At 35.1% G+C, this 22,476-nt stretch overlaps 1 protein-coding gene across 1 annotated transcript; it reads left to right on the top strand.

Annotated features, from left to right (window-relative positions):
- Nucleotides 1-4,501: 4,501 nt before the first annotated feature.
- On the top strand, nucleotides 4,502-21,366 carry LOC136032164 (U6 snRNA-associated Sm-like protein LSm5). The gene is made up of 3 exons (XM_065712352.1): nucleotides 4,502-4,637; nucleotides 12,691-12,887; nucleotides 21,272-21,366. Exons 1-3 carry the CDS (start codon nucleotides 4,598-4,600, stop codon nucleotides 21,299-21,301), a joined length of 267 nt encoding a protein of 88 aa, XP_065568424.1. The 5' UTR covers nucleotides 4,502-4,597; the 3' UTR covers nucleotides 21,302-21,366.
- The last annotated feature ends 1,110 nt before the right edge of the window (nucleotides 21,367-22,476 follow it).

Here is a 22,476-nt window from a genome sequence, read left to right as displayed (position 1 = left end):
TTAGAAATATACAAAAAATTGTTTTCTTAGTTAAGTTTTTCTGTTGAGATAAACATAAATAACAATTGTTACCCCAATTTACAATCTTAAATTATTTTTTCCATTAGGGTTTTTCGCTTTCGTGTGTTTTCAGAACGTGTTTTTAGTTTTCACAGATAAAGAGGACTAGGAAGGGAAATATAGAAAAATGGGGGCTATTAACCTCCAGGTAAGGTTTTGAATCACGACAAATATAATGTTACCCTTTATCCTTCCTAGCCTTTCAAATTCAAAAATAGTACATAACAATGTGCTATTCGGTGCCATATGCTACTTTATTTTGGTCTTATCAAGACAAATTTACAACTATCGCGTAGCTTAGATGAAGGGCTTTGAAATGAGTCATTGAAAATTTGCATATGTCATTAAGATGGGCTACTACTTCTGCTAGTCATCCCAAAATTCACAAAACATAAAGGACTGGGAGTGGGAATATCCAAGAGGGTATTTTAAAGATTATGCTTAGACTTTTCAACCACAAAAATAATGATTGAACCCTTTTGACGCTTCCCGGCTTTTCTACTTCAGGAATGGCATCAAAAGCATTGTATTGCACTTTTAACCGACTTAGAGAGACCAATTTATTAAAACCAAGCACAAATAAAAATTATCTCTGAAATAACAATTGTTTTTAGAGGTGAAATTACTCCTTGTTTTTAGAGGCGGGGGACTGTAATTGTCCCGTAAATGGTTTTGACGATTATGTTTTCAATGGTTTACTTTCACATCGATTCGACACAATTTTCAGGAGGTTTTCGGCTCTCATTTGGAATTTGCTTAAATTTGTTTTCAAGATTGAGCTGTATAAAGAATAATCGATATGATAGTTAATCATTCTGAGCTCTGAAGTTTGATGCTTTAATTTTTATTGACTCTCATGTAATAAATGTGAATCTCTTTTTTCTAAAGTTAAATGATGTTAAAATTTAATGAAGAAGATAATCAGGGCCTTCAAAAGTATATCCACTCTGCACCCTTGGCCCAAAATTTCACACCCCACCAGCATCAGATGAATCTGAGCATGGTTGTGAAAATTTTGAAGAAGGGAAGTCGGCCTATGCCTCTTAAGGTCATCATTATTATATCCTATTAGCTTAAGCTTCAAAAATTTTGGACAATCAATAAACAGTGAATGCCAGGCTACCACTCTACCAAAAGCTCAATGATGAAAAATGGTGTCCGAGAGGCAAAGGCTCTTTTTTTGTTTCCAGTAACAATAGTCACTTCACATAAGGTCCAACATTTCAAACTTTCGGCAAGATATTTAGTAAGAAGAGAGGTTTATACTCGCTAAATAGACCATACAAAGCTTTTTTCTATAAAATCATGTTTAGATACAGTCATATAGATTTCTTCGAATTTTTTTCTGGGGGAGAGGTCACAAAAAACTTTAAAAACGCATCAAAAATTTGTTTATTTAATTTTGTTACGTTTTTACAAGCCGGACAAAGACTTCCGAGGGAGGGGGTTCAAACCTCACACCCCCTGCATTAGGGGTTAGGGGTTTAACAACTCAATTATGGAAAATGGTGTCCGAGAGGCAAAGGCTCATTTTGTATCTTTGTCACACTAATCACTTCAAATAAAGTGCAACATTTCAACCTTTTGGCAAGATATTTAGTAATAAGAGAGGCTTTTCGTTGCTAAATAGACCGTACAAAACTTTTTTTTCCGCAAGATTATGTTAAGATACTGTCATATAGATTTCTTCGAAATTTTTTCGGGGGGAGGGGTTACAAAACAGCTTTAAAAACGCATCAAAAATTTGTTTATATTCAATTTTATTACGTTTTTACGAGTCGGACAAAGATATCCGGGGGAGGGGGGTTCAAACCTCATGCCCCCTTGATTAGGGGTTAGGGGAGTAAAAACACAAGGATGGTAAATGGTGTCTAAGAGGCAAAGCCTCATTTTGTGTCTTCAGTCACACTAATGAATTCAAATAAAGCGTAATATTTCAACCTTTCGGCAAGATATTTAATAAGAAGAAAAGGATTTCGTTACTAAATACACCATACAAAACTTTTTTCTGCAAGATTATGTTAAGATACTGTCATATAGATTTCTTTTAGGAATCACTTGTAATAGAAACTGGTAGTTAATTGGCTCAGTGACCATGATCCTACTTAGCGGCTGAAAACCTAGATAATGAAAATAATAGCCACTTTTGAAACAAAAAAGGCACAATCTGTCCAATGTTCTTTCAAATAGATTGAGGTCGGAAGGAGATCTCAATTGGAGGGATCTTGGTCAATCTTTATACGATTCTGGCGTAAACGAAACACAATACAATATTGTGCTAAGAAATATGGACTGGGTGTGGGGGTAGAGTATTAAAGACTCTCATATCTCACTTTGGTTTTCAAATCGTATCTGCTGAAAATTCTTGTGTGATTCAATTTCAAACAAACAACCTGCCTAATTTCTTACTATAAAGTTGGCGATGGAAGGAATACCAAAAAGCCATGGCCTAATTTATCTCACTACTATTATAGATAAATATGATTGTTATGCCACATATCTACTGCTATCTACTGACAGAGGCAAAGCTAATGTTTCGAGTTTGGGGGTTGGGGTATAAGAAATAAGCAGACGAAATGGTCCAGTCTGCCGACAAATGCGGACATATAAGCAAAAATTAATACACAAAAGACACCCAAAAGCTCCATTACATTGACACGACGTGACGAAGCCTTGGAATTTCGAAGAGGGGGAGTCCCTTCCTTAGCTGTACCCCTGCCTTCATCTCATTTTCGCAAAGAATCGAAATTTGACTCGATTTTTAGCAGTTTTCTCTTGCTTGTCGCTATTAAATGAAAAAAACAAGAGTTTTTACCTGAAAGTAAGGAGCGACATTAAAACTTAAAACGAACAAAAATTACTCCGTATATGAAAGGGGCTTTTCCTCCTCAACGCCTCGCTCTTTACGCTTAAGTTTGAATCTTTTTCTTAACTCTATTTTTTTTTAAAGTAAAAAACTTTAGCGTAAAGAGCGGGGAGTTGAGGAGGAAAAGCCCGGTTCATATACGGGGTAATTTCTGTTCGTTTTAAGTTTTAATGTCGCTCCTTATTTTCAGTTAAAAAATCTTGTTTTTTTTTTATTTAATTTCTGAACGTTTTTGAATTAATGCATGTTTTCATTATGGCTCTTCGCACATAAGCAGTTAAGAAAAATTGCATATTTACTTTTTTTGGCTAAATGGCTTTCTCATAGTTTTAATCGAAAGATTTTGAGTCAAAAGGAACGGGAGAGGAGGCCTAGTTGTCCTCCAATTTTCGATTACTCAAAAAGGCAACTAGAACTTTTCATTTCTTACGAACATTTCATATGTAACTTACAAATTAACTTAAGTAACGAACTTCTATATTCGTATATTTTTATTACCTATATGAGGGGGTTCACCCCCTCGTCAATACCTTGCTCTTTACACTAAAGATTAAATTCTGTCCCAATTCCTTAAGAAAGACCCTTGAATCACAAAGGCCGTAGTATAAATAGTTGAAATCACTAAAAATGCTTTAGCATAAAGAGCGAGGTATTACGGGGAGGTGAACCCTTCATATGCGTAATAGTTTCTGTTCGTTTTAAGTTTTAATTCTGCTCCTTACTTTCAGTTGAAAAAACTTCTCATATTTATTTTTCCATTGTTTTTTCAATAATGCTAAAAAAAACCTGCGCCCCTTCATTGAAATTTTCTTTCCCCAAGACAAATTCCTCCATAGAACAATTCTCCCACGCAAGCCCCCCTCAACTTCTCCCACCCCCAAACAAAAAAAGAATCTCCCTGTAGACGTCTGTACACTTCCAAATAACCATTACTATATGCAAACACTGGTCAAAGTTTGTAACTTGCAGCTCCTCCCACGGGAACTGTGGGGGAGTAAGTCATCCCCAAAGACATAGTTATGAGGTTTTTGGACTATAGTGAATAAAATGCCTATCTCAGAATTTTGATCCGATGACTTTGGGGGAAATGAGCGTGGGAGGGGGCCTAGGTGCCGTCCACTTTTTTGGTCACTTAAAAGTGCACTAGAACTTTTATTTCCCGTTAGAATGAGCCCTCTTGCAACATTCTAGGACCACTGATCGATACGATCAACCCTGGAAAAAAAAACACGCATCCGTGATCGGTCTTCCGGCAAAAAATTTGAATATCCATATTTTTGTAGATAGGAGCTTGAAACTTCTACAGTGGGGTTAACTGATACGCCAAATGCGATGGTGTGATTTTCGTTAAGATTATATGACTTTTAGGGTATGTTTCATCCTATTTTCTAAAATAAGGCGAATTTTCTCAGGCTCGTAACTTTTGATGGGTAAGACTAAACTTAATCAAACTTATATATTTAAAATCAACATTAAAATTCATTTCTTTTGATGTAGCTATTGATATCAAATTTATAATTTTTAGATTTTCGGTTACTATTGAGCCGGGTCGCTCCTTACTACAGTTCATTAGCACGAACTATTTAATTTCGACAATTTCATTGGATAGAAAGAATAAAAGACAACACGATTTTAAAGTCTGTCAACATTTGTGGAAGAATTTCCATAGAAATGGCGGTTCCTCAGGGAGTAGCAGCTCTGCTTCCTCTAGGTGTGTGTTTGCCCGCAAATCTTTTTTATTTCAATGAAGAGATTGCATAACTTAACCCTATTCCAAGCACTTTGAGTCTCATAAAGATTTTGGAAAATATGTGCTAAACAAGAAAATCTAATTTTGCTGAAAATCACTAGGCTACAAGGCAATTGTGTTCTAACTAGGCTATAGGCTAGTAAGAGGTTTCTGTACTCAAACCAAAACTAAGGAAAGCCGAGACCTAGAACTGAGGCTTTTGAGAAGGAAACATGTTAAGAAAACAGTTTTTACTATAAATAATAGCCCAGCTAGGAACATATGAAAGTAGCCTAATTCCACTTTACTACCCTAAATATGAAAATATATTGCTCTAATTGTTTTATGTCCCATGTTTTGGCCAAATTCTAGTTCAACCACTTTTTGCTATCTTTGAAAGGGGCAAGGTCAAGAAAATGAAAGTGAAACCTTGCAAAACAGATTTTCTGCTTAAATGAAGTTTAAAAGATAAAATTCTAGTTTATTGACTTCTTGCTATCTCAGAAAGGGTTTAGGTTAGGAAAATGAAACTTTCAGGAATGAATCTACAGACTAAAGTATGTCCTGGGAAGGTATTTTGAAGCAACTGCCTCCACTCCTTCTTCTTATGGAGGGCCCTGATCTTTGATGACCTTTAAAAATATGTGTGTTATAAAAGTGAAACCTTGCCAAATAGATCTTCTGCTTAATTGAAGTAGCCTACAACAAAATTGTTTTCAATTTTTTTACTTTGCACAATTCCATTTTATAAGGTTTTAAAGATAGCCTATGCAAATACATTTCCTGAATTTTGAAAAAAAAACACTGATATGTCTCAAAATTCTACTCAAATAACAGGAATTGCGTTTTCAGAACTAAAGGCAGAGAAAAAGCAACTAGTGACTGAAAATTAAGGTAAAATGTTGTTTTGTCAAAATTTCAATAGGTATAGACCTGTTATGTTGGCAAATTTCAGGGCCCTCTAGAGGGAGAAGAATTGGAGATGGGTACTTCAGAATACCTTCCCAGGACATACTTTAGCCTGTAGACCTATCCTTGAAAGTTTCATTTTCCTAGCCTAAACCCTTTCCAAGATAGCAAAAATTCAATTAACTAGAATTTTACCATGTAGAATTATAGTTTGGCTACTTTGTGCTATCTCAGAAAAAGGCTAGGTTAGGAAAATGAAACTTTCAGTAATGAATCCAAGGCCAAAGACATGGGCTAGGAAGGTATTGCTGAGCTTCCATGTTAACCCTCTTCTGGTTTCTTAGTCTTAGAAATTTGCCTACTTGACAGGTGTAGGCTATACCTATTGAAATTTTGACAAAACAACATTTTACCTTAATTTTCAGTTATCAGTTTCTATTTCTCTGGTTATAGTTCTGAAAATCCAATTCCTGTCAATTGAGTTAAATTTTAAGCCATATCAATGGGTTTTTTTTCTAGATTTAGGAAATGTATTTGTAGATCTTTGAAACATCATAAATCAGGATTGAACAAAGTTGTGAAGCTGAAAAGAGTTTTCTTGCACTTACATAAGTAGGAGATCTGTTTTTCAAGGTTTCACTTCCAAAATACAAGAATTTTAAAGGTCATGAAGGTCACTACCCTCTAGAGAGAGAAGGTTTAGAGGTAGATGCTTTAAAATACCTTCCTGGGACATGGACTAGGCTACTTTAGTCTATAGATCCAAATCATAAAATTTCATTTTCCAAACCTAACCTGACCACAAAACCTATATGAACCTGACAATTTTTTTTGTCAAAATTTCAATAGATTGTAAAGTAGGTAAATTTCCACAACTTAGGAATCAGAAGAGGGTTAATATAGAAGCATGGCAATACCTTCCTAGAGTATGTTTTTCCCCTGGATTCATTACTGAAAGTTTCATTTGCCTAACCTAACCCCTTTCCAAGATACCAAAAGTAGCTAAACTAGTATGTTACCAAGCAAAGTTGTGAGTCTCCCAAAAGATTGGTATTTGGGTTAGAAACACATAAAACAGTCCATAATAGTAAGTATTTTTTACTCAATAAAAATGAAATTACTCAGTAAGAAGGACAACATCAGCAACTTCACAAATTATTTTAACTATTCCTTCTGTCTTCCTTATTGTCAAATTTTAAACTCACCAGTTTACTATTCAACTGTTCCTGGAATACTTCTCACAAAGTCTCATCCAAATGTTACCAACATCATAACCTCCCTGAAGATAGTTACCTTTCCAAAATTCCAGCTTTAAGTTTACTGTAGACACTATTAAATTATGATCTTTACTTTTCACATCAATGACAGTACTCCTATATACCCTATTATCTTGTATCAATCCTGCCAGTCTTTGATTTACAAGAACATACTCAATAAGGTTAGCTGCCCAACTATCATGTGAATACCATGTTAATTTATGGGCCACTTTATGACCAAATACTGTATTGGTATTTGATATTTAGTTTAAACACTAGATTCTTATACCTACAAAATCACAGCAGTCTGTAGCCATTACTGTTTTCCTTTCCTACACCAAATTTACCTAGGGTAAGATACCACCTATCCCTGTTTTTACCACTTTGGGTGTTAAAATCTCCTAATAAAAACACTATGCTTCTACCTTGGACCTTTTCTATTTGTTCCTGTAACTGTAAGCAAAATTCATCTGAGTCACTACTATCTCTGTTGGTTGGTTCTATAGGGGCATATACTACTATGACTGATACCCTGCACTTTTTAGTCATAAAATGAACAATTATTGTTCTATTATTACCTTAAGATTACAATGTCCAGCAAGATAAGGTGGTAATGAGCCTCATGTAGAACATCTTGCTGGTGGTGTGACATGGCCATGATTTGGCATCCCAGGTTAGCCTACACTCTGCATTGCCCCAGTACTGGTCAACTCCTTTCTTGAACACATCTATGGCTTAGGACCAGATGGTGGCTTCAGAGAGGCTGTTCCAGTGAGGGACAGTACATACAGAGAAGAATTGCCAGTGCTAATTTTGACATCAATAGGCATCTTGCAGCTTCTTTGTGTGATCTCTTGTTGTACTTGGAAGGGATGAGGAGAAAACTTGACTTGAAAGATTGTTTTCTAGCAATTTGCAAGTAGCAATGCATCTTCTTTCTTTATTTGATAGACTAGGGTGGGGAGTTTGAGGGACACAAGGTGTTCCTCATATGGCCTGTCTCACAAAGCTGGTATAAGCTTTGTTGCTCACCTTTGGACACTCTTAAGTGCTTCAATGGTCATTTTGTAATGGCGAGATACTAGGTCATTCCAAATCCCAGGTCTGGATATACAATAGCTTTGTACAGCTTCTTCACCACACACTGCTTCCTGGTGGTAAACATTCATTTTATAGACCCCTAAGGCTCAGTTTGCTTTAGTAAATTGAGCTTGTGTGTGGCTGTGGAGTTTGAGTTTGTCATTGATAATAACCCCTATGTCCTTCTCCTCACTTACAGCTTCAAGTAGGTCATCTCTAATAATAATAATAATAATAATTTATTTATCACCCACTTCACAAAACAGAGGTTAAGTGGAGTAAAATACAAAAGAAAAACAGCAAAAGTAATGCAAAAGAAACAAATTTAATCACATACAGAAAAAAGACAGATAAGGCAATGAAAACATCCTAGCCTATAAAGCGCTTCAATAGCTAGCTTTGCAGATAATTTTTCAAAAGCACCACTAATATCTGTTGCACAATACTTTTTAACCAGTTTTGTATTCCAGTAAGAACAAGGTAGATATAAAAGAAATTTGCAGTACCAGTAATAATTTATGCAAATACATGTTAGATCACCAGTCAACAGAAGTGGCCTAATACCAGAACAGAAGAGCACAGAATGATCACAAAAATTTGAGTAAAGCCGAGTTAGCACTCTTCTCCTATAGTGTCCATGATTTGCTACAATCTTAGAGTAACCAAGCCTCAGCTTATCACTAATATCTTTGACAGCATGAGACTGGAGAGCATTCATAGAATTGCATACTGTTATACCAAGCCAACGAAACGATTTAACACAAGGAATACTAAAACCATTGCAGTATAGTGATTCTGAACAATTATTACCATTGAAAACAAGAAACTTGTACTTGTCAATATTAAGGTACAGGCCAATATCACGGAAAGCAGAAGTAAATGACTTCACTGAATGGGCAAGACCAGACTCAGTTTGACTAATCAGAAGAAGGTCATCCTCATAAGCCAGATATGAGATATCAGATGGTCCTAGTAGGCACATAGTCAATATTTTTGATAATACATTTTCAATACAATCATTAAAAATATACAGCAAAAGAACTCCCCCTTGTCTTACACCACAACAAACAGGGATATGACCAAAATAAGAATTATCTAATGACTTAAGGCAAAGGTAAGAATGGGAATACCAAAAACAAAGCACATGAATTACTGATGGATTTACTCCTCTCTGGCATAATGCTGTCCATGCTTGAGTATGACAAATACTGTCAAATGCTTTAGACAAGTCTCGGGTTGTGAAATGAAGTATGCGACAAGTGTGATGGGCATCTTTTAATAAAGAAGTCAAAGCATGGTGAGTATGCTGACAGCCTAGCCTAGATCTAAAACCAAATTGATTATCATCATTTAGAGCAAGCTTAGTGATATAAGACAGTAGGAGGTGTTCAAAAAGCTTGCTAAGAGTACAAGCTACTGTTATCAGCCTATAAGAACTACAAGAAACCAGATCTTTTCCTTTTTTTAGAAGTGATGTAATGCTACCGCATAGGAACGAATCAGGCACACACAAACTACTCAAACACATTTGGAAAAACAGTTGGAGATGAGATACCAGTTCAAAAGAATTTGGAACAAGATTCAAAACACTAATCCCATCAATATCCCAAGATTTTGATTTTAAACCCTTAATACCTTTAATAATAGCCCACTTTTCAACTGGAATCACATGTCTCTGACATAAACGTGACGGCAAATTTGTTTTAAGCAAACACAAGAAATGCTTGTGCACTGCATAATTAACTTTCGAAAATATTTTTGAATAATGTTCGATCCAAGATGGACGAGATATAATATCACTAGAACTTGCATCTGGAAACTTGGCAGAATTTATCACTTTTTGCCATTCACTATTACTTTTCGGAAAAGTTTCACCAGAGTAACAAACAGCACAAAGATGGAATTTATATTTGAGATTCGTCTTTTGTTTTAGATCAAACACAGTACCCTGAGAAGGTCAACCACAGGCAGACCAGATTCTTAACCAGAATTTGGCCTTATTCTTGACTTTTTTCAGCAAAGGATCACACTTCCAAATTGGTTTTTGGGTATTCTGCCTGACACAGATCAGCAGGATGGCCTCATCTTCAGCTTGCTTTATACATAAGATAATGTCACGATAATAGCAATTCAAATCAGCATGAGTATTGTCAATAATAGGGTATGCATTTGTGCAAAGAAGATGGAAAGGGACACGTACGTGGACAGTAGAGTTCCAAGGGTAGCAAGGTAAAGAGGCATGTTCACACTAGACCAATCACGTTTTTCAAACCACTTATGCAACATTGAGGGTTGGTTCAAGTATATGTCAGAAGTAACCGTAATATCAAAATACAGAGGTAAATGATCATAATCTCTCTCATCTTCATCAACATGTACTGCTGAAGTTTGTAATGAATGATGGCAGATACAGTGGTCTAAATTTGAGACAGAACCACTACAGTGGATATATGTAAAACTATGGTCTTTTGTTAGGACCTTAAATACTGAGGGTAGACACTGAAAAAGCACTTCCTTTTGTGTCGAGGAAACAGTGATGTCACAGTTTAAGTCGCCTATTAGCACCCACTTGTATTCCAGATGCTCAATACCAGATATGAGAGTCTTTAATTTATTGCAGGCATTTGCATAGCTGGAGAAGGAAGAAACAGACGTTCTATCATGGGGCAAATAGGCATTGATTATGATCACGTCTGCAAGCCAGATTGCAAGATAGTGTTCAGAGGATTAGTAGCAGCTAGGAGACAAATAGCTAGGCAGAGATTGCTTAATTATACAGGCAAGACTGCCAGAAGGCCTGCCTCGGGTACGTCGGGCATTCGTGATGAAAACAGCATGTTGAGAACTTTGCCTTAGAAAGCTTACACTGCAACTTGGGAGCTAATATGCTAAGGCTATCTAGGGTTGTTGTGTCAAAAATGCAGGACTTAGCATTTTGAACTGCAAACCCCACTCAGATGAACATCTAGATAGTTGATCTAAATCTTCTTGCATTATTGAGTGATTGGGGCTGATTTGGGCCTGTCCTAAGAGCTTGTAATTCTCAGCATATAGTGTCAGTGGCTTTTTCAGGTGAGTTGAAAAAGCCACTGACTTAGAACAAGACTTAGAGCAAATTAAAAGCAGTTAATTTGATAATAGTCTTCAGAAAGGGGAAATTATCTAAAATTTTTGCTATTAGATACTTAAGTTAAAATAAAAAACACAAGTTATTAAAGTAAACTATTAGATTAACCATTGGTACTGCCCCATTATCTGTATTTAAGTCCATTTTGGAGGATATTCCAAAAGGAAGATAAGAAAGAATTGCAGTCTACATATTATAAATATGCAAAGTACCTCTTACGGCTTCCACCATGGACAAGTAACCATATTGTTACAAGTCAGTATGGGATTATCAACCCTAATGAAGCGATCATAGCCCAGATCACCAGATATAACTCTAATATTGTTACTTGGCAATTATTTTGAGGCAATAGGTTTTGTTTTTTGTAGTTAGATATCCATTTGTTCTTTATTTTTCTTGTGTTTGTGTATTGTTTTGTAATGTGTTTTTTGCTTTTTATCTTATACTCCATCTGTTTCTTTTGATGGGAAATAAATATATACATACGTATGTACGTACATAGCAAGGTGGAATATTACACCCCCTTTCTTTGTAGAAAGAAACTCAGACATTAACTGAGGATCCTGTAAGTTTAAGTTAAGTCTTTATGGTCATTTAAAAAGTTTCTACCATTTCTCAATGCTATATGGTTCAAGGCTTCTACAATACAATTTTATTGAAGCTTGTCTCCTTGGGGCTGAGGGTATTGAAATTTGGTTGTCTTAGTGCCTTCCCCTGTTGTTCCTAAACTGTGGATGCTAAATGTAGAGGTTTTAGTGATTTTTTCTTCTGTTACAGGCTACAGGATCTCAGTAACAATTAACTAGCCCTCTTGCTGTTTCACTGTTTTTTTTTAGCAGTGCACTGTAATAGGACTCTTTTCCTAGAGCTTTTGTTTTTGAGCTCTTGATCTCAGGCTCTCAAATATCAAATCGAAAATTTCCAGTTTTTACTTTTTGCAAGAGCTATCAAGCTTTTTTGTGGAATTTTGGAGGGCCAAAGCTAGTAGGTCAAGGCTGAGCTTTGAGCCAGAGCGAATTATAAACTCTTGGATCTATGGGCTAGGTATTCAAATACATTAAAATATATTCAGGAGTCATATTTATAGCATTAATTTTAGCCAAAATAATGCAATAATTACCAAATAGTTTTTCTTGGGAATTGCTCATTTTCATTTCTGTTTGTTTGGGTTTTCTTTTATTCATTTATAGTGGTTTTTATCAATTTAATTTAAACTATTATCTGAACATTTCTGTTTGTTTCAGATTTTAATATGGTTTTCTGCCTTTATTTGAACAACTCTTTTTTGGGGAAAGATTTTTTTAAAAATTAATATGGTATAAAAGAAACAAACATTATTTTGGTTATTGATGAAATAAAGGTAGTTTGTAAGAAAGACTAGCAATTATGTTAAATATGTTGCCCCCTACCTAATCCAAACAATTTGGCAACTTAATGCTTTGTGTGTTGTGGAAGGCAAGTGAAAAGCAGTATCCTACCTTATAGTATCAGAAAAATGTAAATATTATTTTTGGCTTTTCGATTAGTGACATGGCCATTTTTGATTTTTATATTGCAAATTTTTAGAAAGAATAAAAAGGAATAACTTGCTTTGTCAAGTATGCTGTTCTATGACCTTAGCAGCCAAATCAAGAATTTATTGTAGCCTAGTCCTTCTTTCTAGAACTGGTAGACAAATGCATAGGGTCAAGAATACACATCATCATGAAGAGTGACAAAGAGATTGTTGGTACACTCCTAGGATTTGATGATTTTGTGAACATGGTCTTGGAAAATGTCACAGAGTATGAAACAACAGCAGAAGGCAGGAGGATTACAAAATTGGACCAGATCTTGTTAAATGGAAATAATATTACCATGGTAAGCGCCTAGTTATTTGATTACATTCTTTGTAATGAAAAACTTATAACATTTTGATATTCCAGATTTAATGAGCAGTACAAATTCCAATTCATCATTAGGACTTGCCCAATGGAATAATTGCCTAGAGTAAAAAAAGAAGAGAAAACAGTTTCAAATGACAATTGTTTCTAATTATTGAGACTGAACATTCCTAAGAATAATATCAGAAATCAATATAAAATCTAGTTTGCAAAATTAAAATTTTTCCTTAATTTGCTGAAATACTTGCATATAGTGAATTAAATGTAAGTAATACTTGCATTTAAGTAAGTGTAAATAATTGCTACCATTATATCTTATCATAGGGACAGGAAGACTCCCCTAAGGCTGGGGCACATGACCTTGGGCATTGAAGCACATATTTTGCATCAGGTCAATGGCCCTCTTTCTTGATTGTAAAATACCACCTGGAACCCTTCCCCTAAATGTTTGGACATGTGTACCTATTTTTGAGACAAGTATTTATTGTTATATAAAAAAAAGTACAAAAATGTAATTATTGTTCAAATCTATTAACAAGAATTCCAAGGTTGTTTGCATCATTGGACAAGTTGAAACAATACAGAAAATTTAATTAATTTAAATGCAGAAAAATAGAAGATATAGTATAGAGTGACATAAAAGTTGGTAAGCTATCATGTGACCTGAACTTGCAACATTGCAGAAAAAAATTCCGCCTACAATTGATCTCTTTTTCTTTGATAATCTGCAATCCATTGCTGGAATTATTTTCTGTTTGACCATGTTTGATCAACATCATTGTGAATAAATTATGCCAGGATTGCCACCTTACTTATCTTGGTAAGGTATTTCTTAGAATATTTCTAGTTGTTTACCGCTTTCGTGCTGCATAGATATAGGAAGAATTTCCTCTTATTTTGGTTACACTACAGTTTAGGCAATTTATGTCCTCTAAATTTATGAAAATTGATGTCACCTATGAAAAAGTTGTTATATTCTTTAGATTGTTCTAACGATTCTATTAGATTGCTGTATTCTTTCCACTTCTGACTTCTTTTTACTATCCTAGAGTTGAGATAGATTATTTGGTTGAGCAGGTTTGGGTAAAAGGAGAGTCCTGTGTTATTTGAGATATCTTTCCTGAAGGAAAGAAGAGTTTTTCAGACGATTTTGAGCTTAATGACTTTGGCCCTCACTGTGGTGTCTTGAGCCAATTACTGTAGCACATACATACCTCAGAAAGTAGACTTGTATCCCTACTGGTTATCAGAAGTCAGCTAGGGCAGAACACATAGAATCCATGGCGTGTTAGAGTGGATTGTGGCATTTTAGTGCCAGAGGACATACACTGGTGGCTTCAGGACTGACCTTGGGAACCCATTAGATTCACTAACACTGGGGACGAAATAGTCCACAAGAGGCCAGGGACCTCTTGACTACAAAACCATGCCCTAGCACTATCAGTAGTGGCACTGGTGGCTCTGTGCCATGAACCCAGGCAGCATCAGGTGACTACACTGGTGGTGTTACACCAGAATACTGGTGGCTTTAGGTTAGAATACTGGTGACTTTAGGTTAGAATACAGGTGGCAGCTACAGATAGGCGGTACTACCATAACACCAGTAGGGAATCGAACCCATGTTTCCAAAGATATGAAATAATTTAGCCGATAGCAGGCTATAAACACTGCACTGAGAAATACAGAATTAATGAGACTATTGCTAGTTAAAAATTAGACAAGCCTGTTTCTAATGAAGAAAAATGTTTATGATTAGAACTATATTAAGAACTTTGATTTGAAACTTTTGTATAGAATATATTGGAACTTCAGAACCATTAAAAAGAGTACAAGCTGATGGCTGACATATTCATAAAAATTACACGTTCGAGCTCTCTTAGGAGAAGACAGGAACTGTGTAGGCCAAATGCAGAGAACTACAGGCTAACAGTAGAGCCAACTAGAAGTTTGTTCCCCTCAATACCAATAAGGGATAATTTAACTATAAAGGTAGAAAATTTTAGAACACCCTTGAAAAATATAGAAGTGATGTCATCTTTTCATAAAACAAAATTCCGATCGAAATAACTGATCTGTATGTTGGAGGTTACTCTCCAACGAGCTCAAGAACAGAGCAATCCCCAGTATGAATAGATGGGGGAAACCAGGATAGACAACAGAGGCAAAAGAGTTATATTCAGAAAGGGGATACCCAGATAGACGAGCAGAAATGAGAGTAAAAAGAATACAATCAGGAAAAAGCATACTAGACAGTATGAGAGAGTACAAAGAGGGTATGGATGCTATAATTAATGAAGAATATAATGGAAAAGATTTATTAGATCAATATGCACAAGAACCAAGGCAAATTTACTCCTCAGATGCCAGGCAAAATTCATGGGAATCACTGGTTAGGGATAAAACATATATTAGCCAAAGAAATAGGGAACGAACGGAATCAGAGAATGAAATAAGAGAGATTAATGAAAGAAGAAATCAAAGTAGACTAAATAGCAGGAATACTATGATCTTGGTATCGAGCAAGGGCTCACACAAAATAATCATATAGATTTTGCGCAAATGAGGAATTACTGGGCCCAGAAAGAAGAGGGAGATGGAAAAGAAAGAGGAGACGGACAGAAAAGCCAGGAAATGAAAAGAAGAGGTGGACAAGAGATTATTAATGGAAATGATTGCAGGGAAAAATTCCCAAACAGTACAACAATGGTCTACACTGGATCTAAAGTGTGCAACAAACCTCCAGCCGATAAGAGTAAACGAAGACATATATTTGTATGTCTCTAAAATATATAGGTGATTTAAGTTATCCCTGGAATACTCCCGCCAAAATATCAGAATTAAAACAAAAAGAAATTCGGAAACCTGGAAAGAATTCGAATACAGATTGACAGATTTACAACTAAAATGGCCAAAATTAGGAGAATATACCATGATAAACGATGCAGATAAATTACAAGAAAAGCTTAAGGAGGTAGCAGACGAGACAGTGAAGGAACAATTTTTAGAAAATACCCACACAGAATTGAAAATATATTTAAGAGAAAAGAACACAAAGACAAACGAAGAACGGCAGAGTCGGCGGATAGGTGGGCTGAAACAAGAAACGGCGTTGCAGACACAGATAAATCTCGATATAGAGAGAATAATAGAAATATACACAATTATTCAGACCATAAAATGTGCATTTCAGCACAGGGAAGGGGAGTTGGATTGTTACAATTGTGGTACTATAGTTTATTTTGCTTGAAATTGTCCTAATAAAAAGGATAAAAAAATGCATAAAACAATAGCTGGAACAAAGGCCTCGGGTAAGGAAAAACTGAAGAGTTTGCAAAATCATACAAAATACAGGGAAAACTGAATGGAAAATTAGTCAAAATGGTAATTGGCTGAGATAGCAAACAAACTTTTGTGCAAATTGACCTAATCAATACAACACAGATAAACATATTGTTAGGGTTCCAACAGTAAGTTATTATGAAGATAAACCATCCCTGCCCTTCGGCTTTGGTTAGAATAGAAATTGCATTGAATGGTGGAATTATCATAAGAAAAATAGTAAAAGCAGGCCTAGTTCCTTCTCTAGCAGTATACATTGTAGTAGGAGAGGGCTTCAGACACACAGATTATCTATTATCCCTAAAAACCACTTCTATAACGGCAAGGGAGGGCTTGCCATTCCGTGGCAGAGTCGATGAAACGGGAAACGGCGAGGCCAACCCGTCTAAGGGATAACACGCAGATGACTTCTATAACAAAGGGAAACAAGTTATCATTTCGATAGAGAGTCGGAGACTAGGAAGCGGTTAGGCCAATTTATCAATGAGACGCCTAAACTTGATTTTTCGGGAAATATTTAAGAAAATGGCAAACTTCAGAACTTATACTGAAAATGAGGCACCAAGATTAGGCACTCAATGGGCCAGAGAAGAATGAAAGCAAATTTGTCGTACACGCTTTTCCTCGTATAGTCTGGGACATTATAGTCCAATATGAAAAGATTCAATTCCAATTTTATGAGAAATTATTCATTTCTGCCGTAAAAATAAAGAAACCTAAGAGAGAGAAAAGAAATATAAAACGAAATTATAACAAAAAAAATGCACTCTAAGAAAATGGACGCTAGGGTCCAATCTTATCTTATCTCTTATCTTATCAGAAATTGAAGATGATTTATTTTGCGCAACAAAGAAATTGAACAAAAGTAAAAGAGAGACAGAGTTCAAAAAAGAAAATGATATGCGTATTCAGTCTGCAATAATGGAGAGTAGTATTGTGGGAAAATTACAAAATTTTGGTGAGACGAAAGAGCTGAGGAGGGAGAAGCTTTTGAACCCATTGGGGGCAACCAGAGACTATCAAAGGGTAAAATTGAATGGATTACAACGGGTTTTGGGAGAGTTGGGAGGTATTGAGTTTCAGGTTGTATTAGAAGGACTTGGGAAGGAATTTGAGATTGGTCCTATCAGCTCTATTGTATTTGGTATCTTTGAGGAGGAGGAACCCCTTCGGGGAGCCATGAATGATAGCCGGTTCCCTCAACACACAACTAGTGGGCTAGTTGTGATCTCTTTACCAAGGTCTTGCCTTTCCAATCTTAAGTCTCATGGAGGTAATCTCTTCCAGCACCAGTCGCTACTTACCCCTTCTAGACTTTTAATCAGTAGCCCCATTCGCTCTTCCAATCCTTATTCCCTCAGACATATATCCAATTTTCATCTTCATTTAACATCGACGTTCTTCACACGGTTATCCCGTGTTTTTTCAGGCTCTTTCTGAGCTTGATGACTGTGGCCCTTACAGTGGCGCCTTGGGCCAATTAATGTGGCCTATACGTACCACAGAAATTGCACTTGTTGTGTCTAGTTATTGGAACTTATTATTTGAAATTGACAAGGACAGAACACGTAGAATCCGTGGCGCGTTAGAGTTGATGGCACATATACAGACGACGGAAAGCACACTTGTCGTATCCCTACTGGTTATTGGAAATCAGCAAGGACAGGACACGTAGACAGGACACGTAGAATCTGTGGCGCGTTAGAATTGGTTGTGGCACCGTAGTGATAGTGGAATTACATTAGTGGCTATAAGACTGACCCTGGCAGCCCATTATATTTACAAATATTGGGGGCAGAATAGTTCCACATACCAAGGTGGCACTCGGTGACTACACAGGCAGTGCTTTCACCAGAATAATTGTGGCTTTAGGTTAGAATACCTATAGCTTCAGTAGCAGTAGTTGTAGCAGTTGTAGTAGTAGAAGGAATACGCATAATGTCCCTTTTGATTTGTTCAACAACCCACTTAATATGCTCTAAAAGTTTCAACTTATTACCCTAAGCTGGTCCTAGGATATTTCTGATAAACCCTCTTAACAACCTATATGCTCATAGTGTGTTTTGATTTGGTTCAACATCTCCCTAAACATTCTCTGGAAGTGTCACCTTAATACATCCCCAGATGAATTGTTATTGGAACTTTCAACTATGCTGAGCAAAATGGCTTAGTTGTCTCAAAATATTTATCGGATGTCTTTGGGGGAATAAGGGGTGAAGGCTGCTTGCCCTTCAGTTGCTTTTGAATTTAAAAAAAAGGTACTAGAACTTTAATCTTCAATCGAATGAGCCCTTCCAAAGTTTCTACAACAATTCCTTCCATACGAAGTACACTTAGTTATTTAGGTAGCCAAGTTACTTAGTCATACATAGTTACTTAAGCAGCGCTATTGCGTTGCCTGTGATAGTATTTTGTACTAAACATTAAATTGGACATAGAAGACTCTCTAAATTGTATAATGGTTGATATCATAATTACTCTCTAAATGAAAAATAAATTGATAATCCTAAGCATAAATGTACTCCTTTTCGGTAATATTGTTCTTAGCTCAATGTATTTTCTAGCCCAATCCGGAAATAAATGGAACTTCAAACCAGGGCCGTATCCAGGATTTTTTAACACACTTGCCTATAGGATTTCGGCACTTTAAATTCTCTACCCAGTCAAGTGTTGTGTCTACCACAGAATATCCATGGCATCCCCGTGTCAGGTATCACCCCTAAAATAGATGCCTATGAAAAAAAAACCCCAGCAAATGTAGAACAACCAAGTAACACCAAAACAAACTTATCCTGTTAATATATTCCTCTTTTTAGCAACAATAGGTAAACTAAATGTGATAAATTTTACCAAATCACAGATAATAACACTTTGCAAAAAACCTGAATGAACTAAACAATTTTAGAATTCATCTTTACCATGAGGCTATTTAAAAAAAAATCCGCTCTATTAGAAACACAATTCAAATAAATGGCGCTGCATCATCTTTTCGTGAACCTCCGAAATTAGCCGAAAATTTCCTTAAGTATTTCCAGATAATTCTTTTGGTATTTATTTAAAAGTTCATTATAATGAAAACTAAATTTTTTAAATTGCCAAGTTAATTTATTTGTAGAAAAACCTCTTAATATCAATTTTTGGCTTAAGATTTTACATCTATTTTTAAAATCAATATAATTACTACAAATCCTTGCATAACGAAGTAACTGTGAGAAAAACGCCGAATATGTGATATTTGAGTGTATATTACTTTCAGGGAATGGGAAACTAATCACTTCAAAATCAAAATCATCCGTTTTATTATACATTTTAAAACTTAATTTATTATTATCAGAAATATTAATATTTAAATCTAAGAAATGATCTTCATGACCAGCGCCATGACTAGGTTCAAGAGTAAGCTCTGATGTATATATATTTTTAGAAATATCAATGAAATCCTTACAATTTAAGACCAAAATATCATCCAAATATCTTTTATTGTTTGACAAAACATGTCTTAAATTATTTGGATTATTCTTATCCATCATATATTTATATTCTAGTTGACTTAAAAACAAGTCAGCTATAAATGGACTGGCATTCCCCCCCCCCCCCCATGGGAATTCCCACGATTTGCTTGTACAAATCACCACCAAATCTTATACAAGTATTGTATAAAACAAATTCTAATAACTCAAAAATCATATCCAAGCTGTAACATCTCAAGTTAACTGCAGTCTTAAAGCAATTTGTCCATATAGCTTTTTTATTGTAAGTGTCTATTTTTAAGAACCTTTTACTAGATAAGAGGAAAGATTTCTTGATAACAGTTTTTAAATTATCTAACACTTCATTAAGTGATAAATTAGTATACATTGTCGCAAAATCGAAAGACTCAATTCTTTTAGCTGAAACCATTGTTAAAGAATCTATCACTTGCAGTGAATTATTAACACTCCAATATGGATTAGAATTCGAAAATTTTTTAATACCAGAACAATAGGTTTTAAGTTTATTTATAATTTCCTTTAAAATTAAAGAGAGGTCAGTAGCAGCAATGCGGGTTGGACATTTAGCTGCTCCAGCAATAAACCGTGGTTTAGGGGGATTTTTATGAAATTTTACAGTCCAGTATAGGAAAGGGAACTTTTTATCATTATCATTTAATTTAATTTTAAAATTTTTAAAAAGTATTTCTTCAGTCTTTTCAATTAAATTCTCATTCTCTAAATTTACCTTTTCGTAAACATTAGTTGTGCATAACTCCCTTTTTAATATATCACAATACAGCTTCTGACAAATTATGGCAAAATTATTATTAGCTTTATCCACTGACACAATTACAAATTCATTCTGTAGATTAGCAATTGCTTGTTTAATCTTAGCATTATAAAATAATGATTTAGTGTTACTATTTTTTAAGTTAGAATATATTTTATTTCGTATTCTACTAATAATTAAATTCTTCCAACTTTGAAAGCTCTCTTTATTTTTATTCTCTTTCTTACACCACTTATCAATAAATAAATCAAAATCATTTTCCAAGCCATCAAGAACACTCGATGGTTTCAGATGATGAGAAAGACGGAAATTAGCCCCTTTATTCATTATAATTTGAGGATCATCATGCTTTATTATTGACAAGTCCCCTGTTATAACATGTTTGTAAGTGGGATTTACAGATGGGCCAAGTTGCTTACAGTTACAAACCGGTTTCCAATTTATATCACTATCTAATCTTTTAAGTATTAAATTATAATTAAAAATAATTTGCCCAATAGTTTTTGAAAATTTATAAGTTAAAACTGGACTATCATTATAATTCAAATTACTAGGAAGGGCCTGATTCACATCCCGCTGATTTAAAATTTCCGGTAAATTAATATCTTCAATCTGCTTGCAAGTAAAATTGATAGGTAAATATAATCTGTTATCCTTATTACCAATATGTATACGTATATGTATATTATTCTAATAAGAAAGGTATCAAATGTATATAATTTTTGGTAACGTGTGTAATGTATGCAATTTCTCTTACAGTTGGTTCCTGGTGGTGATATGCCAGAATGAAGATATCATAAATTTTTGTGTTTATATTTGATAAAACTTTTAAAAATAAAAATTGTATACAACTGCCTGTTTAACTATTATGAATATTTCTTTATTTATATGATGGGTTGTCCGTTCATTGCATTGTTTTGAAGAGCAAAAAGTTTGACTTTCCTGTACGCGGCAAAAGCGATAAATCAGTGTTACAAAATAAATTGTCGTGTTTTTTTGTTTATTCATTTAGTAATGCTACTGTATTAAAATGGTTTTAAATTCGGATAGTAATTGTATAACCAGTAACTGGTACATATACTGGTTATATTGTATAACTAGTAACTGGTCTTCAGATGCATTACGCGAAAGTGGTTCCGGAGTCTTCACAGGAGGCAATATCTTGAAATGTAACCTGATAAATAAAGGAAATACCTTCATCTTCCGACATAAAATACCGCAGGGTTGGGTAGAAGAGGCTGTGCCACTGAAAGAAGCCACTCTGTTGGCCTCAGTTAGCTTGGTGCTGAGGTATTGTTTGTAGTAGTAGCAGTATAGTAAAAAATACAACATGAAATGACAAATGACCCCCTACTGTCCCCTCCATTTGGCATTACTCAAACCCCTCTCAATGGAATTCACAAATGAAACAATTAATGTATTTAGAAAGTGTTGTGTTCAGCTTTATTATGACCTGATTTCACCTGATGTTATCAGATAACAGCAGACTTATAATCAACTGTCATGAATCCACAGCAAAAGAGAAGACAATGATGTTAAGAACTGAACTCAGTTGGAGGCAGTTATTTGTTTTCATTTCCTTGGCAAGCCTAAGCAGGTTTCACCTTAAGGTGACTGTTTTAGCCATAGCATTTACTGAACTAAAAAGTTTATTGCTATATTTTTTTTATTACATTCAAGACATTTTCTATCAGTTGGATTTTAAGAGTCACTCTTGTTTTAAATGCATTCCTCCCCCTTAATACTTGCATGTAGCTCTGGTCTGTGTTTTTGGTTTTTGGTATAACACGTGGTTGTGCCACTGAAAGAAGACAATAAATTATAGGTGATACAAAAAAAAACTGCGTAAGGCAAGAATACTGCTGTAGGATAATTTTTCATTGTGAACCATCAACATTTAAAGAAGCATAAGTAAAAGGGGTAGTGGATAAAATTTGGGTTACATTGAAATGCCTGATTTTGCT

The sequence above is a fragment of the Artemia franciscana genome, chromosome 10, assembly GCF_032884065.1.
Source record: "Artemia franciscana chromosome 10, ASM3288406v1, whole genome shotgun sequence".
NCBI lineage: Eukaryota > Metazoa > Arthropoda > Branchiopoda > Anostraca > Artemiidae > Artemia > Artemia franciscana.
This window is presented reverse-complemented; position numbering and strand designations above follow the sequence as displayed.

Excerpts from the sequence above, each read along its gene's own strand:
- LOC136032164 (XM_065712352.1), top strand. The coding sequence starts at position 4,598 with ATGGCGGTTCCTCAGGGAGTAGCAGCTCTGCTTCCTCTAG. Across the intron at positions 4,638-12,690 it reads AGCAGCTCTGCTTCCTCTAG|AACTGGTAGACAAATGCATA; the intron begins GTGTGTGTTTGC and ends CCTTCTTTCTAG. Across the intron at positions 12,888-21,271 it reads ATGGAAATAATATTACCATG|TTGGTTCCTGGTGGTGATAT; the intron begins GTAAGCGCCTAG and ends TTTCTCTTACAG.